The following is a 17,023-nucleotide window of genomic DNA, read 5'->3' as shown; positions in this document are numbered from 1 at the left end:
AGTCCTGTAAAGACACGACACCCCTGAGAGAATTGAATTGGACAATGGGACCTATTTCAAGAACGGCCTTATCAACACCTGGGCCAGGCAACATGGTATTGAATGGATATATCATATCCCCTATCATACACCAACTGCTGGGAAAGTTGAACGGTGCAACAGACTACTTAAAACTCCCCTGAAGGCACTTGGCGGAGAAACTTTTAGAAATTGAAAAATAAATTTAACAAAAGCCACCTAGGTAGTCAACACCCAAAGATCCATCAATCAAGCTAGTCCTGCCCAGTCTGAACCCCTGCACACAGTAAACAGCGATAAAGTCCCTGTGGTACATATAGAAAGTATTTTAAGAAAGACTGTTTAGATTAATCCCACCTCAGGCAAAGGCAAACCCATCCGTGAGGTTGTTTTTGCTCAAGAACCTAGTTACACTTAGTAAGTTTTGCAGAAAGATGGAGATGGAGATGGAGATGGAGAAAGCCATTGTATACCACAGGAAAACCTAGTCTTAAGTAAAAACAGTCTTTAAAGTTGCAATGTAACACAGGTGGAAAATAGAATAAGAAGTAGATAATGGCCCAGATTGAAAAAAGATGGGACAAGGGCATTCAGAGCTCCCTGGAGCTTGCATTAAACCTGAGACTTTTTCCCCAGCCTTGAGTTGACTCCCTCATGACCTCCTCGGACGCCGCCTCTCCTCCTTAACAGGCAAACAGCGAAGCGCTCTGTCTTAGCCGCTCCCCGAAACTCCTCGAGAAACAGGGGAATATCCCCTGCTGCTGACCGTGCCTTGGCTGGGCAGGGGAACCCAGGGAGCTTCAGGCAGGCACGGCGGAAGGGTACCTCAGCTGGGCTTGCTCCACAACACGCCCCCATTGTAAGGCCTGCTGATGCCCAGCTGCCAGAAATGCCCACCTTGTGCTCTCCAAGATGCACAGGGAGAGCCAATGAGCAGGACACTTTGGGAGGCAAACCTTCCAAGCCTTTCTGAGGCCAGGCACGCACCAAGATCAGCCAAGACTCTCCACGCTGCCTGGCCCACCCAGCCCAGCTCTGTGCTGGCTCTGGGCCACAGCAGCTCCCTCCAAGCAGGAGGCAAATGCATATTGCCAAGAGTTGAAACCCACCTGTCTTGGTTTGGAAAGACAGGTGTCTGCTAAGGAAGGCAGCAACCTCCCCTGAAATGGAAAAATGTAGACCTCTTCCCTCTGAATTGTTCCAAGTTTGAAATTAAGGGGGGCTCCCAGGCAAAAATATGGGAGCGGGAATACCAGTTCTTTATTAGGGAAGAAAATAACAGATAAAATAAACAATGCAGTGAACTAAAACAACACTGACAGAGTCAGAATACAACCTGACACCCTGGTGGACAGGGTGTTGGTAGCAGTCCAATTGGAACTGTGGCTGCAGTCCTCCCGGAGTGTCAGGTGTGGTTCTGTTGGAGAAGTGATCTTGTGGAAAAGGGTGCAGTCTTCCTCTGAAGAGGCAGTGGAAGAGGCAGCTGTTCCTCTGGGAAAATCCAGCGCAGAAATAGCTGTGCTCCTGGGCCAGAAGTTCAAGACTATACATGCAGGTAGGGATGCTTGGCTCCTCCCTCTGGGCGGAGCATCTCACAATGGCATGTTACAGTTCTTTTCAGTCTTGCAGTGGCCCACTATCAGCAGATGTCTTTCCGGAGGGAGGATTGATTGTGGAAGAGATAAGGAACAACTGCCCACTTCACACAAGACAACTGCCATACAGATGGCAAACAGAATACATCTTGCTTTTTTTGATCTGGGACAACAGCAGACAGGGAAGATGTGAAAAGGGTGTGTGTAAAGGCCTTTTCATTCACAGCTCCCACAGAGAGCTTTGGGGCTCACAGCGGGACAGAGACGGTTCTGCTCGCACCTCTGTCCAAAGGGGGGTAACACATCCTGCTGCAGGTGCTTGGCTTGGTCTCGGCAGGTCCAGGTGGATGCCAAACCTGCTCTTCACAGCCTTCTTCCTGCCCCTCTGCCAAGTGCAATGGGCCTTCAAGGACTGAAAGGAGCACAGAGAGCCAAAGGGGGATACTCGCACCTACCTCACTGGGAGCTCCCTGGGAAGCACTTTCCTTGAGAAGCAAGCCCCTTTCCTCCAAAGGCGTTTCCCAAAATGTGTAGGTTTTCTGGGGAACAACAACACTCCCTCAAGAAACGCTGGCAAGGCTGAAAGACTTCAGGTCCTTTCCGGACAGGCACTCCAGCTCTAGCTCGTATTCCCCCAAGTGTGTTTCCAGGTGGAGGCTCAGACGTGCAGCCCCAGGCCTTCTACAAACACGGGCTGCTCGCTGCCCCTTTCTGCCGGATCGGTGCGTGTCTCACAAACGGGACGGGACCCTGACTGGTTGCAGACTTGTGATTTATTATCTGTCTGCATCATACAAGCAAAAAGCAAGAGGCACAGGAAAATGACAACATCCATGCAAACACAGATCACAGACAAGTTGGCAGCCCATGCAAAGCCTTTTTATACCCATTCTTTGAACCAATAGCATAAAAGAAAAGGTGTAAAGTCATTATACTCTAAGCAATCAGAAAAGGACCCACGTGGGTTTAACATTGACAAAAGGACTTCTATGAACCTCAAACAATACACAATAATTCCTTCTTTAAGATGGAAACTTGTTCTATCTTTGCAAAGCATATATCTAGGACTTTTCACATCTTGAGCTATCAATACGTTCTTGTTCTTTCTTGTTCCTTATGATAAATATCAATGTATTCACTTGGTTCTTAACTTCCTAGCTTTCTCAGGAGAAGGTGTAGAAATTTCCCAGCCTTTCTCAGCTTTGGAAAGTGTCTTTTACCTTTTTATATTCCTACACCTCTTCAGCTGCCTCAACTCCTGCCTGCGCTCATGGCACCAAAACCAGGCTGTTCCCGGCCACAGACCAGAGCCCTGTTCCCACGGGACGCTCTTGCCAGCACCTTCCAGGACTCTCCGCTGTGCACGCAGCGCTTTTCATGCCTGCTCCCAACAGGCTTTGGAAGGCAGAGCCCAACCTGGCTGCCTCGGCCACCAGCACACCCCAAACACAGGCGGAGGAAGAAGCAGCAGGGGCTGTTTTGCGGCCATGGCCCAGAGAAACTGGAAGGGCGCCCTCCCTGTGGGCTCACTTGGTTGGCTTTCTGACTGGCTCTGAGCCTGGGGCTGCCATTCCTCACTTGTGGGGACCAGAACCACACCCAGGATCCCGGCACTGCCTGACAGCGCTCCAGGCACTGGCACGGTCGCGCGTCCGAGTCTCGGGCACCATGCTGCTGCTTCGTTTGCCCTTAGGCACACCCAAAGCTCCCTGTTAAGCCCGGATGGTCGCTGGTTCTGCCCTCTTCCTCATCCTGTGCAGGGATGGAGCACTGCTGTGCTTTCAGGAAGCTATTCTTGAAAACCTCCAGCATTCCAAGCTCCTTTGCCCTCTGTGGATGCTTGCCATGGAATCCCTCACAGCTGGGTTCAGAGCATACTCAGGTTGGCTCTTCCAAATTCCAGGGGCTCCAGGGTGCTCAGCAAGATCTGCAGCTCCACAGCCTTGTGGAATTTCAGCACAGGCACCTTTCCAGCCTGATCTGCCCTCGTTCCTCTGTGTGTGTGCACAAACCATGGCATGGAAGAGGATGGCAGCAGGGGCCTGTGTGCCCCAGGGCTCGGGATTTGCGTCGCTTCAGCTCCACAGAGATGGAGGCAAAGTGAAGAAGCCAAACTCTTTATTAATGGAAAATGAAACTAAGGGACGAGCTGGGAGGGGAAAAAAGGGAATGGGCAGGGCTGAGGGCTTGCATTATGGAGCTGTCAAAAGGAAAAGCGGAAGGAAAACACAGGAATGGGCATGATCTGAGGGCTGGTGAGATGGAGCTGTCAAAATGGAGGGAGGATGGAGGGGAAAAAGTGGATGGACAGTGTGTGAGGACTGGAGGGAGGGAGCTATCTACAGGCAGGGAGAGGGCTGAAGCCATGTGAGCTTCCCAGAGGCTCAGCTGTATCAATCATCAGCTGTGCCTGGAGCCCCAGTGGCAATGGGAGGTGGTGTCCTCTTCAGTGTCTCCTGGTGCTGCTCTTGGGGCGCTGGTTCACCGGATCCAGAAAGCAACCCAATTTCTTCATCTTCTAGGCCTAACTGGGCTTGAATTTCAGTGTCAGAGCAAGATGGTGTGGTATTATTCTTTAGGGACTGAAGGCCTGGAACAGAGAGCAAGAGAGCCATGGTCAGAGCCTGAATCTGCAGTGACCTGAGGAGACCGTTCTGCCACGGCCACCTCCCCCAACAATTGCCAAGGCCAAGAGAGAGGTGTTGGCAACAGGTCAGCAGCAAGCTGCTGGCCACAAATTCCACCCATGTCCCTGAAATCCCTGTGTGCTCTGCCCACGCCACCTCTCCTCCACACAGGGAGTGAAACCCGCTAGAGCTGGAGCAGAAATTCCCACTCCCTGCCCAAGCAATGCAGCTCTCCCCCCGCCAGCCCCCGCTGACAGCCCGCTGCCCTCACTCACCCTGACTGAGGGCGGGGAGCTCTTCCTGCTGCCCCCTCATCATGGGAAAGCCGGCCATCTCTGAGAACAAAGAGTTCATCTTGGCCCCAGCGGCACAGCTCCCTGCCAGCGGCGCTGCCAGCCCTGTGGCCACACGCCCTGGTGGCCCGGCAGGGCTCAGCCCGGGCCCTTGCCGCACGCTGCCGCCCCAGGGCACGGCTGCCGGAGGGCGGCAGCAGCGCCGAGGCCAGGCGGGGCTCCACGGCGCCGGGCCCGGATGGCGCTGCCGGGGCAGCAGCCGCGGCTGGGGCCGAGCTGAGGCGGGGCAGGGAGGGAGCCCGGGCTCGTGGCTCACCCATGAACCTGACGGCCGCCTCTCGCAGGGGCTCCTGTGGGCTCTGCAGGTAGGGCAGGGCCCGGCGCAGGAGCTCGGCCACTTGGCTCCTGTCCTCTTCCAGCTGGAGAGAGCGGCAGGAGGGAAGGGTTGGCGCGGGCTCGGCCCCTGGGCCGGGCGCTCCCTGCGCCCTGCCCCGGCCTCCCCTGCCCGCACAGCCCCGAGGCCCGGCCAGCAGCCGCTGGCACCGGGCTCTGGAGGGGGCAGAGGGCCGGCTGCTGCCCGGGGAGCCGCGGGGCCGCCCCGCAGCCCCGCTGGGCCGGGGCTCCATGGGCACCCGGCTGGGGCCCACGGGAGCCTGGAGAAGAGCCCGCGCGGCCTCTGGGTGCAGCACCGGGCAGGGGCACAGCTGCCAGCCCACACACCCAGCACCGCGCTCAGGGGGCTTCTCCAGGCTGAGCCTGGGGCTTCCAGGCCGTCCTTACCAGGACCTCAGCGAACTTCCACAGATTCCCGTTCTCCACCAGCTGCTCGAGATTCCTCCTCTTCAGGAACTTGGCCGCACAAAGCAGTGTTTCCTGAGAGGCCTGGAGAGCAGCAGAGACCCAGAGATGGCCACAAAGCCCTGGGACCTGTGTCCCTGTGCCAAGGCCTGGAGGAGGCTGAAGCCCACCAGGCGCCAGGGCAGGAGGCAGCCGAGCCCCCTCCCAGCATCATAGGAATGCTCACCTTTGCCACGTGCCAGTTCTCATCATGACAGTAGATTAAAAGTGCGTACAGGTTCCTGTTCACAATTGTCTTCAGGGGCTTTTTTCCCTCATCCACTACTGATTCCATCACTGTACAGAAGAGTTGAATGGAGAGCAACTGCACGTGGCGGTTGTCCTAGAGGAAAAGAAAAGACCTACACCAGCTACTCCAGGCCCACCTGGGCAATGGCCTGAAAATCCACAGGGCACAAAGTTTCTGGGAAGCATCCGATGCCTGTGGCTCAGGATGCAGAGCCTTACGTGGTCAAAGAGCAGCAGGAGCGCCTCAGCCAGCTTTGGGGCAGTGGTGCTGGATACCAGGATGTGTTTGTGCTGGAGCATGTTCGTGAACACATGGAGGCTCATGATGACCACCTCTCCATCTGCATCTCCCAGCAGCCCCAGAAGGCTTTGAGATACACTGCACATCCTTATGGCCTGTGTGGAACACAAGGCTGTGCTGGAAAGCCATGGACGGCTGCACGGCCAACACCGCCCTGGCTCTGCAGCCCCACCCTGCTGCTGCAGGGCCCGCAGGCCAAAGGCCTGTCCCAAAGCAGCGGGGCAGGTGAGGCAGGAGAGCTGGCAGCAGCTGCCTCAGCTCCTGAAGCCCTGCCAGCCCAAGGGGCTGCTTTGCCCAGCGCAGCTTCAGCCGCTGCCCCCTTCTCACCATCGAGGGATCCTTGCTGGGCACCACGAGGCCTCTGAGCGCCAGGCGACGCCTCTGACTGCATTCGCCCTGAAGGTACCTTGACGTGATCCTCAGGACGCTGCCACCACATTTACTCAAGTCTAGGCGCTGGAGGACCTGAAAGGCACAGGGCAGTGACAGGGGACCCGGCCGGCAGGAGCCCAGAACCGCACAGGGCTGGGCCCAGGCAGCAGCACAGGGCGTGGGCACCGTCCTGGCAGCTGTGGCTACGAGAGGGCAGAGAGCTGGGAGGCAGCTCAGCGAGGAAGCACTGACCAACAGGCTCACCTCCACAAGGAATGCCAGGAAGGGAAGATCCCAGCACGGATCCTCCCTGCTGAGATGCCGAAGCATGTGGATTGTGATGCGAGAGCACAAAGGCATAAAAACGCAGAGCATCTCCCTGGCAGTGGGGAAAAAGGCACCAAAGCCCTGAGGCGGGGAGACCAAACCTCTCCCAGGACTGACTCACAGAGGTCTGGTCTTTCCCCAGCATCCCTGGAGGGGATGTAGGCGCTTTGAGAAGCAGCCCCTGCTGGGCACCCTCCTCTCTCGGCCTTTTCCATTCTTCTTGGCCGTCCTTTGGTGACGAGCCCCTCTGGCCCAGGACCACAGGGACTGTGTGGGGCACAGGGCACAAATGCTGGGGGCAGTGGGTAGAAGGGGGTCTCACCTGGCCAACAGACCCACGGCGTAGTGCTGGGAGTCAGCACACAGCAGCGTGTCCCAGCCACCCATGTGCTCCATAGCCTCCACCACATTGTCACACCGCAGTCGGCCGAGCAGAGCCTTCATGACCTGCACGGCAAACCTGTGTGCAGAGAAAAGCCCAGGTCACCCTGGGAGCACTGGCACTGGCCACAAGGGCACGGGAAGGACAGGAGGACTGGGACCTGTTGGGCTTGCTGGGAAGGTGGTGTTCCTCCCGGCATGCTCTCCAGAAGTTATCAACTTCCTCTGGTGGCATCTGCTGTGTGGTGAAGACAACATGGAAGAGCAGTGCCACAAACAGGCGGGAGGAATAAAGGATCAATGCTTCGTGGCACTCAGGCACCTGGACAATCACCCAGATCACCAGAGTTGCCTGCAAGAGAAGCAGCCCAAGGCAGGGCTCAGTGCCGAGGTGTCCATGGGGCAGGGCCCAAGGGCAGACGCAGGGGAGCAGAAGGCCTGGTGCCCCCTGAGCCTGCCCCTAGCCCAGGTTTCAGCCCAGCGCCTGAGGCGTGGAGAGGATGGAGAGCTGCTGGAGAGGCGACCTGGGGGTGAGCAAAGGCCAGTTCCAGAAACTCACAGCCAGGGCAAAAATGTCCTTGTTGTCCCCATCAGAGGTGCACATTCTGGTCAGAGGCCAGTCCTCCATCACACAGAGCAGTGTTGACAGCGCTTTCTCCACTGCTGGTCCTGATGAGCCTATGGCTCTCCACAGCACTGCAGCAGCTCTGTGGGATCAGAGCTCTGTGTCAGGGCCATGTCAGTCACAGCACCATGCCCTGTGCAGCTGTGGGGGCCCAGGTGACAGAGCCCTGGAGCCCTGAAGGGCAGGGAAGGAGCTGTGGCAGCAGGCTCAGGAAACAGAGGGGCCCGAGGGTCCTGGGCCTCTCTGCCTGTCTGGCAGACCCCATGGGACAGGCTGTGCAGGGCCACGGGCCCTAAAGGCTGCTGAGCCCTGAGCTCTCCAGGCTCATGAGCCCCGTACCTGTCACACGTTGGGGCACAGCGCAGGAGGGTCAGCACCACGTCAGCAGGGTGTTCTTCAGCCAGCCTCACAAGGTCAATTTGCAGCCTGGCATCCACAGAGATGTGGGAGACGAGACTCTGGTGGATGTTCTTCACCTTGGCTGGCACCTGGAGGAGGCATGGGGAAGACTTGGAGAACTGTCCAAGGGAGCAACTTCTCCAGCTTCCCCCAAGAAGTGCTTCCCTTCCCACCACACTGTGCTGGCCTCAAAGCCTGAGGGGGCCCAGAGACCCTTGCTTGAGGGGACACGCGATCCCGGCTGGCCTCCAGGTGTGGAGCCAGGCTGTTTACCTGCTGCTTGTGAGAAGAAACACTAGGTTCCTTGAAGTAGTTGAATATGATCTCCTGAATCATAATGGGAGCAGATGTGGTGTCAGTATTTGTGATGCCCTGAGTCTCTTCATTGTCACTGTTTGTGATGGCCACATCCTCAGTCATTGACGAGCTAAGAGCCTTTGCCCAGGTTTCAGTCGCTGAGGCGGCAGAGTCTTCTGAGCGCTCAGCCGAATCTGGGCTGACATCAGGCTCAGCCTGGAGCTCGGTCAGCCCCGAGTCAGGCTTGGCTGGGCCCTCAGCTGCTGTGCTGCCGGTCTTTCTCCGCCGAATGCGCAGGAACTTCCGGAACATCTGCAGGAGAACAAAGGACAGGGAAGCCTGGAGTGTTCAATGGAGTGCTCCAAGCGTGGTGCTCGGCTGAGCAGTGACAGCAGGCCCAGCCCAGGTGGGGATGGCTGCTGGTACCTTCAGGCTTTTACGGAAGCGGCCACGGCTGGGTTCCTGCTCTTGTGTCTGGTCCAGGGCTGCACCTGGCAAAGAGCGAGCGCAGCCAGAGCTGAGGGGCTGCGGGAGAGGCCGGAGAACACAGCCCAGCCCTGCGCTCCCCAAGCAGGGACAGTCCCAGGATGCCCCAGGGGATGGAGCATGGCCACTGCAGGGTGTCTGCCCGGCCCCTCTTCCATCCTGTCCATGGGCATGTCCCCAGGGGATGGGATGGGATGGGATGGGATGGGATGGGATGGGATGGGATGGGATGGGATGGGATGGGATGGGGCCAAGCTGGCTGCAGCCATCAGCCCTGTGGCCCAGCTCTGCAACTCACCATCCTGCGGTGGCTGGAACTGCTCCAGTTCTTCATGCTGTTGTGCTGGGGCAGCTCCAGGGTCTTCCTTTTTTTTCTTCCTGAACACTTTGAACACACTGAGAAATCTGTTTGCCATGCCAGAGTATGACCTTGAGGGCACCTTCAAGGAAGATGGCAGGGTGATGTTCTGAGTCAACAAGTTGTGTAGTTGTGCCTTGAAGGCACCTGAGACAGAGAAACCTCAGGAAGGCTGCAGGACAGCAAGTCCTGTACTCTGGTCTGGAAGACTCCTGCCACAATGACAGGAGACTCCTCGTTAAGGATTGTGGTCGCCAATTCCCTCAGTCTGGCCTCACGGGCACCTGCAAAAGAAAAGCCTCGGGAAGGCCACGGGCTGCCAAGTCCCGACGTCCTGCCACGAGGTCACCTGTAGGAATAACGCCTCGGAAAAGCTCCGGGTCAGACACGAACGAGCGCGCTGTGCGGGGGCTCCTCACGACACCGCTCTGTCCCGTCCTGTCCCGTCGCCTGCTCCGAGCACTGTGGCGTGCTCTTGTCACCGCCAGCTCCTATGTCACCACGGGTCACAAAGGGAGGGCCCTTGGACACCCTCTCCCGTTCCATGCCATGGTGACCATGCTGCAGCGTGTCACAAAGGGCCCTTGCACACACTGCCACCTGCCCTGGGGCCGCCCCCAGCCCACCCAAAGTGGCCCAGTTGGGAAGGAATCCCTGGCCCCAGGTGTCTAAGACAGCCCAACAGGATCTTTAGGAGCAGCTCAAACCATCAGCAAACCCTGCCCTGCTCTGCGGGATCAGGCCATTTAAGAATCCTCAATTCAGGAAGGCTTTACTTCTCATTGGGCCACTGGAGTAGTTCCAAAATTTGCAAACTTCTCAAATTAATAGCCATTGCTGGGGAATGTGAATGATTTGGAAGTTTGTTCCCATCTAAAAGCAGCAACTCGTTTGCCGTAACACATTCCACTGAAAGTCACTCTGGAAACATAGCACTATACAGAGGCAAAAAGAAGACCATTCTTTGGTGTGCAAATGGTTTTCAATGAAGGGATGATAATATCGTCATTCTCTTAAGGAGTAAAAGCTCTCAAGGAATGAAAGTCCACTCAGTCTTACAAAAGTAGCCCAAACAAATGAGTAGATGGAAAAAGGGCTCATCCTCCCCCAGTAGAGATACCTAAGTGGCCAATAAAGTACAGCTCTCCCATCTTGTTCCCTGCAGGAGACTCAGGACCATGAACAGAACTAGTCACAGATATTTCTTCTGCCCTCCATAAGCAAAGCTGTGCCAGACCACAGATGCTGCCTTCAAGCGGACTCAGTTTCCAGCCTAGACCTCTCACCTTCCAGACAACTCCTTCCCCATCACGTCCCCCAACCCCAACCCCCTGCAAACACCCGCAGAGAAGCCCTCAACAGCCCTCAAACAGAGTAAGTTTGGACTGAACTTTTGCTTTCAGGCACTCAATGGATTTGTCATCACCGTGACTGGAGACGGCTACATCTTCTACATCTCCCCTTCCGTGCAGGACTACTTGGGCTTCCACCAGGTGAGCACCATGTTTTCCTGGCTGGAAACAGATGGATGCAGTCCTGGTGTGGGAAGGAGATGCAGATGGAGAGCAAAGCTTCCCTAAGGGCAGCAGCTCCTGTGGCAGGGGAAGGAGCTGGAGTTTGCCTTTTCTTTACACTCAGTCTTGCACTTACAGCACTCAGGAAGGGAAACCTTCTGCCGTGTCCTCTTCCCGACACCTCTGCCAGGCTGTCCAGGAGCAGTCACTATTCTGTTTTGTCGTTCCAGTCAGATCTCATCTACCAGAGCGTGTACGAGCTGATCCGTGCGGACGACAGGGCCGTCTTCCACCGCCAGCTGCAGAGGACCCCACTGCATGCTGCTGACAGTGAGTGCCAGGCTGATCCCTGCAGGGGTTCACTTGAGCAGCTCTGATCCGTGAGCTCAGGGCGTGCAGCACAGTTTGGAAAACTTCCGTTTGCTTTTCCAGCTTTTCCCCCTGAGCAGCCGCTGCTTGCCAGACGCAGCGCCACATCCAGCCCCCAGCACCTCCATGCTGAGAAGCAATCCTTGGTGGAGAGGAGCTTCACCTGCCGCTTCCGCTGCCTGCTGGATAACTCCTTGGGATTCTTGGTAATGCTGGGACACCCTTCTGCTCCTCCTGTGCCTGCAGGGTGTTCCCCCAGAGCCACTTGTGTCCCATAGGGGTGAGAGCACAGCAAGTTCCCACCAGCCTGTTTGCTTCACACCCACATTTTCTAATCCCTGTAAGGCCTTGAATTTCCATGGGGGCCTGAAGTTCCCTCTTGGGCAGCAAAAGTCAGCAGCAGACAAGTCCCCAAAGTGCTTTCTTTGCCATTGCCACACTCCTCCCGCCTCTCTGCATCCTGGAGCTCCGGACCAAAACACCCCCGTTGCACTCAAACACGTTGGTGACTCTGTGGCACAATGTCCTCCTCCAGGCAAACCCAGTCAGTTGCCCGTCGGGGGCTTCGCTGGCCATAGTTCCAAAAGACTGGGAGCTGCAGGAGCATACGTGGAGTCCCAGACTCTGCCAGGTGGCAGTCCTGAGAATTCCCCGGGGGCTTGGCTGTGGTGGCCACCCCCACCTCCCAGTCTTTTCCTTGCCCTGCCCAGGGCTTGCATGAGTCCCTGTTCTCTGGGGATGGGAAGCTCTATGATGTGGAGGCTGCTCTCCCTGCACCCTTAGGAGGCAGGCAGCAGCCAGGGCATGGCGGCTTCCCCAAACAGCCCCTGGTAGCCCACGTAGAACCCAGCTTTTCCTGGGAGGGGGAGCAGGCAGTGCTCCGAGAGGACAAGGGGTTCTCACAGCTGTGGCTCCCACAGGCTGGGGCAGCTCCTCAGAGGAGCCATGGGCAGGGCCAGCGCAGCACAGCGGACTCCTGCTGAACTCCAGCATGGATCCCAGCACCCACCAGATGGACTGCATTGTGCTGTCCAAGTGCCAGTATGGAAACAGCCTTTTTGGCAGGAGAGCAACTTCCTGAGGGATGCTGCTAAAGAATCCCTTCCCCAGCAGCCAGGCGCTTTGCCTTGCCCTGCTGAGAACCACCCTGGAGCACCCTCCTCCTCACCGGGCTTGGCTTCAAGGTGCTCAGCAGCTCTCCCTGTGAAGGTGGGTGCAGGAGCACCCCTGTGCTCCGGGCAGGGTCCTGGCTGCCCATCAGTTCCCTTCTCAGCTGGGCAGCCCCTCTGAACCTGTGAGATCCAGCTCAAGGGGAGGTGCGAGGGCTGCAGGACCTGAGGGGTGCCCGGCTCCTGTGGAGGTCTGCCAGGAGTGCAGCCACACCATCCTTTGTGGGCAGCCTGGTTTGGGGCTCCATGTGAACCAGGAGCCCTGTCTTGGAAAGCCACCAGCAGCCGTGAGCTCTTCTCATACCTGCCAGCTGTGCCCCGTGCCCCCTGGTCTCTCAGCATTTTGTCTTCCAATGCCGTCAGGCAGTCTGAGATGAAGTGGTTTGGACTTTTTGTTCCGTGAGAAGTCTTTCAGGGAGATGCAGCTGTGCCACTGGGGAGGCTTATGGGCTTCTGGGGTCCAAGGAAGGACATTGCTTGCTGGCACATCCATGTGCTTGGGGCAGCCTCTTGCAGATGGAGCTGCTGCCTCACAGGCAGGCAGCCCTGAACTGCTGTTTCTCAACAAAACAGCATGCTCTCCTCATCTCCTGTGTTGGACCACCCTTGTCATGTTGCTGTTTAGTCCCCTGCTTCATCTCTGCTGGCCTGAGCCTCTTTTCCTCCTGTGCTCTCCATCTCCTCCAGAGACCATCCAAATCCTTTGGAAAAGATGTTACCAAGCACTTCAAGAAGCTCAGCAGCATTGAAGGGTCTCGGTGAGAGGTGGAGTTGGTGTGAGTGGAGGCATCCTGGGGATTTGGGCTCTCCAGCAGCCTCCCAGGGGAGTTTGGGAGAGGTAGGTACCAGGCATTGTGACTTTACTGGGATGCAGGGTGGGGAAGGTCCAGCTGAGCTCCCCTTGGGTTTGTCACTGGCTTGTCCTTGTCGTCCTCTTCTCTGCTCCACAGTGCCGTGGGACAGAGAAGAGTGGGGCTTCCCCCTGTGGTTTTGCCAAAGCAGTGAGAAGGAAAGGCAGGGAGGGATGCAGTGACCACTGGCTGCCTCTCCACTTCAGACCCACTTGGTGCCCCTCAAACCATTGTTCTGCAGCCCAGAACAACCGCTTTGTTGAATTCTCTTCCTTTTCCATATACGTAACCTAAGATTTGAATGAATTGTTTTTTCCCCACCATGAGAGCAAAGTCATGCAGATTCATCAGGGAAATCCACAAAAAAAGCAATGATTTTTTTGGGGGGGGAGGGTGGGGATGATTTGAGTCCACACTGACTTGCAACCTTGGGTTAGAGAGATCAGAGTTCTTGGGGACATTCACACCTTCCCCTCATGCACCCATCAACCTGAGCATCGCATCTGCCTCGCACACCAGTGTTAAGCATTTTTTGGATCAAATTAAATCAGGTAATCAGCGCAGGGCCAGGAGCAAGCCCACATGTCCCGGTGTAGAGTGGCCTCATCTCCCCGGGTCTCTTCCTTCATGCCCAGCCTTGCCTCTGCTCATGGGGCCTGGGAAAGGTCAAGCTCCTCTCTGCAGGCTGCGAGCAGAGCAATGCTGAAACCTGCTGGACCACTCTGAGGCGGCTTCGAGGAGCACCTAGGTCAGGCAAGGAGTTGACTGGCCATGATCCAGATCCAAAAAGCAGCAGGATGGACTCTGCTCACTAGCCTCTGTTGTTCTGGTGCTTGTGAGACGGTGCTGGGGGCGTACCAGGGGCTCCCAGTGCTTCAAGAGATGGGGGCACTGCTGCTTAGGGCTGTGACAGACCCCCCCCCCGCCCCGTGCTCTGTCACTGGTGTCTGATCTCTCTGTACCTCGTGGCTGTACAGATAAAGTCTGTTCTGGTGGCAGCGTCTCATTTTCTGCTCCATGATTTCTTTGTGCTGCTGGTGGCAGCTGGAAGGTGCTGAGGGGAAAAGAGCTGTCTGGAGCCTCACCCCTGTGTTTGGCGATGTATTAAAAGGCGATTTGCTTTGTGCTGATGTTTGTTTTGACCCAAAACCATGTCTCGCCATTTCCTCCTTGACTGAGCAAGTGCTGAGAAAAGCCTGGCCCTGGTGCTGGGTGGGTGACACTCCTGTTTGTGACTGTCCCCAGCTACTGTGGGCATGCACGGCAGCAGAGGCGTGACAGTGTCCCCCCTTTGCACCCCCAAACTGCCCTGTGGGGTTGTGGGACTCACAGGCAGGCTTACACTCCTCATTGGCACACATGGTTGTTAATATCTGACGATTAAAAATGATTACAGTGATGCGTCTGCCCAAAATACGGTGTAAATGGCACCATATGCTGGGGCCAATAGCATGGATCTTTATTTAACCGTAAACGTGAGGGGGAGAGAGGGAAAAGATGGGAGCGTGGAGAGAAAGTGACTGCAGCCTACATCCATCGAGTGGTGAAGGGAAACAGTCCAACAAACACCACATGCGTGGGGTTTCTATTCTGCTGAGGCTACGTGGGAACATCCCCTGTACCTCTCCCTGGGGCGGGGAGCTTCACACCGGTAATACTGTGGATCACGGGACGCTCGGGGACTCTTTACACCTTCGGAGATGCTGCAGCTGTCTCCAGGTGAGCGCAGTTGAATTAACGATGGCCCATCAGTTGAGATGGGTACCTTCAGCTTATGTGTGACTGTCCCCAGACTTGGGAACGGAGTTTTCACAGCTGAGCCATTACGTGAGGGAGGACATTGGCATGATAAGGACTTACTCCACATGGCAAATCTGCAAGCCTCGGGTGTGCGCACTCTTCTGCACCGGGCAGGCGGCTCTGTCCATCACTGCCAAAGCACCAGGCGGATTGTTCGAGCCACTGGCACCCCCGGTCCGGTCCCCAGCTCCCCATCAACACCCTCACATCCCCACCCACCCATGGCCCCCTGCTCACCGCCACCCACAGCCCCTTCGCGCCCCGAATCCTCTTTCGGCCCCCTTCCCTTCCTCATCAACCCCCTCTGTCCCTCGCACCTACCATCCTTTGTGTCCCTCAGCTCCCACTCCCTGTTCAGCCCCCAAAGCCCTCTATCGCACACCCAGCCCCGCCGCTCCCAGTCCCCCCGCAGCCCCAGATCCCGTCCAGCCCCGTCTCCCCCGTCACCGGGGCCGGGCCGTTCTCGCTCCCGCTCTCGCCGCCTCTCGCCCTGAGGGAGCGGCGGTCGGGCGCTGCCGGCCCGGCCCTGTACATGGGGCGCAGGCGGAGGAAGCTGGTGCCGCAGGCGTGAGTGAGGGCGAGGGGGCTGAGGGGGCCGGGGAAGGGCTGAGGGGTGAAATAAATTTGTGCAGGAGATCGTAGTCCTTTAAAGTTCCTTTATTAGAAAGTGACCAGCTCGGGTGGGGGCCCGACGGGTCACGCGCACGCCGCCGCTGCTTCCCAGAGTGGCACAGAGGAGGAGGAGTGCAGCTTTGTCCGCTTTGCACGCAGGCCGAGCCAGGGATTCCATCCTCATGGGACCGGCGGGATTCGACTCATAGTCAGGGGTCCTCATACTAGCCGATGTTTCTGTTGGTTAGAGTGAGGCATTAGAAAGGTTCCTGCAGAAACTCGGATTAATTGCTCACTCTTTACAGTGGTTGGAGTCCTTCAATTTCCTTGTGGCTCGCTGTTTCAGGGGTTTTCGGTGCTGAATTTGACACCTTCCTCCATTTGCATACTGCTTCTGATGTCACTTCCTGGGAGCCATTTTCTAGGAAGCAGCGACAGTGAAACCCAACCCGACAGAAAGAGAATTTCTAACAGGAGATGAACAGTTAATGATCAACAGAGTAATTAACAAGGGATGAACAAGGGGTAATTAACAATTCCTTAGCAACCTGTCATAATGTGACACTTCATAACCTTTGAGAAATGAACAATTTTTTACTCATAACAAGAGGTGTCCCCCTTCCCCGATAATGCGGCTGTGCCCAGCGGCACGCGGCCGGGCCCGGCCGAAGGCGGCGACTCCAACCTGGCCAAGCGGCACCGGGAGCGGCTGAAGCGGGAGCTGGAGCGGCGGGCGGGGCTGCTGCCCTTCCCGCCCGACGTGGTGGCCGGGCTGGACAGGCTCTTGGTGCTGCGCCTCAGCGCATCGTTTTGTGCTGAGCAGTGTCCATCCACTGACACTTCTGACAGTGGCAGAATCTCTCTTTGGAAGTGATGAGACAATCTCCTCAGTCTTGACAGGCCATTGTGTAAAGACAAGCATTCATTAGACTTTTGCAGCTTCATTTTAAAAACTAAAAAGTAGCAAACTAAGAGCAATAATGGCTACGTTCTTGGTGTTCTGGATGCATTTGCACTTTTAGTTCAAAAAGCGTGTTTCTGTATCAGACTAAACGATAAATAAAAAAGGACATTTTGTAAACTAGACAGGACAGACAAAAACAGTAATTCCAGCAGACTTCTACCTTTATAAGGACATAGGCCAGACTTCTAATAAAGCTCATTTGATGAAAAGATTTTAATTATTAATGTGATTTCAAAATGTAAAGTAAGTCAACTAGAAGATATGCTGAAAAAAAGACCCATGTGCCTGCAGTACCTTCAAGTCTATATTATGTCATTGCAAAAGGGAAGAAAAAAACTTCATGTAAATCACATTCTTATTAAGAAACCAGAGTAAATGATACTGAAATGCACAGAAAAGTTACATATGCACATTTGGCTGCCTGACTTAGAAAGTAACAGTTATGAATCACATTTATGGAAGGCATTATTCATAAATAGCTGCAATTGAAAAATTAACAGTTGATAACCAGCTCCAAGCACTGCCAGCCTCTGCAAGCCTTCAACAGGCACTGCTGGAAACAGTTAGAATTAAAATGTT

The 17,023-nt window shown here is 56.0% G+C and overlaps 1 protein-coding gene and 1 pseudogene across 1 annotated transcript; one reads left to right on the top strand and one right to left on the bottom strand.

Moving 5' to 3' along the window:
• Nucleotides 1-6,369: 6,369 nt before the first annotated feature.
• LOC137466568 (maestro heat-like repeat-containing protein family member 7) lies at nt 6,370-9,223 on the bottom strand. The gene is made up of 7 exons (XM_068178273.1): nt 9,106-9,223; nt 8,748-8,812; nt 7,965-8,113; nt 7,560-7,707; nt 7,162-7,352; nt 6,942-7,079; nt 6,370-6,385 (listed from the first exon to the last, which is right to left on the bottom strand). The coding sequence occupies exons 1-7, from the start codon at nt 9,221-9,223 to the stop codon at nt 6,370-6,372; spliced, it is 825 nt and encodes a 274-aa protein (XP_068034374.1).
• LOC137466567 (uncharacterized) lies at nt 9,222-12,402 on the top strand (annotated as a pseudogene).
• The last annotated feature ends 4,621 nt before the right edge of the window (nt 12,403-17,023 follow it).

This window comes from Anomalospiza imberbis, unplaced genomic scaffold (assembly GCF_031753505.1).
Source record: "Anomalospiza imberbis isolate Cuckoo-Finch-1a 21T00152 unplaced genomic scaffold, ASM3175350v1 scaffold_288, whole genome shotgun sequence".
Classification (NCBI taxonomy): domain Eukaryota; kingdom Metazoa; phylum Chordata; class Aves; order Passeriformes; family Viduidae; genus Anomalospiza; species Anomalospiza imberbis.
Note: the sequence above shows the minus strand (reverse complement) of the source record. Positions and strands in the feature narration are given on the sequence as shown.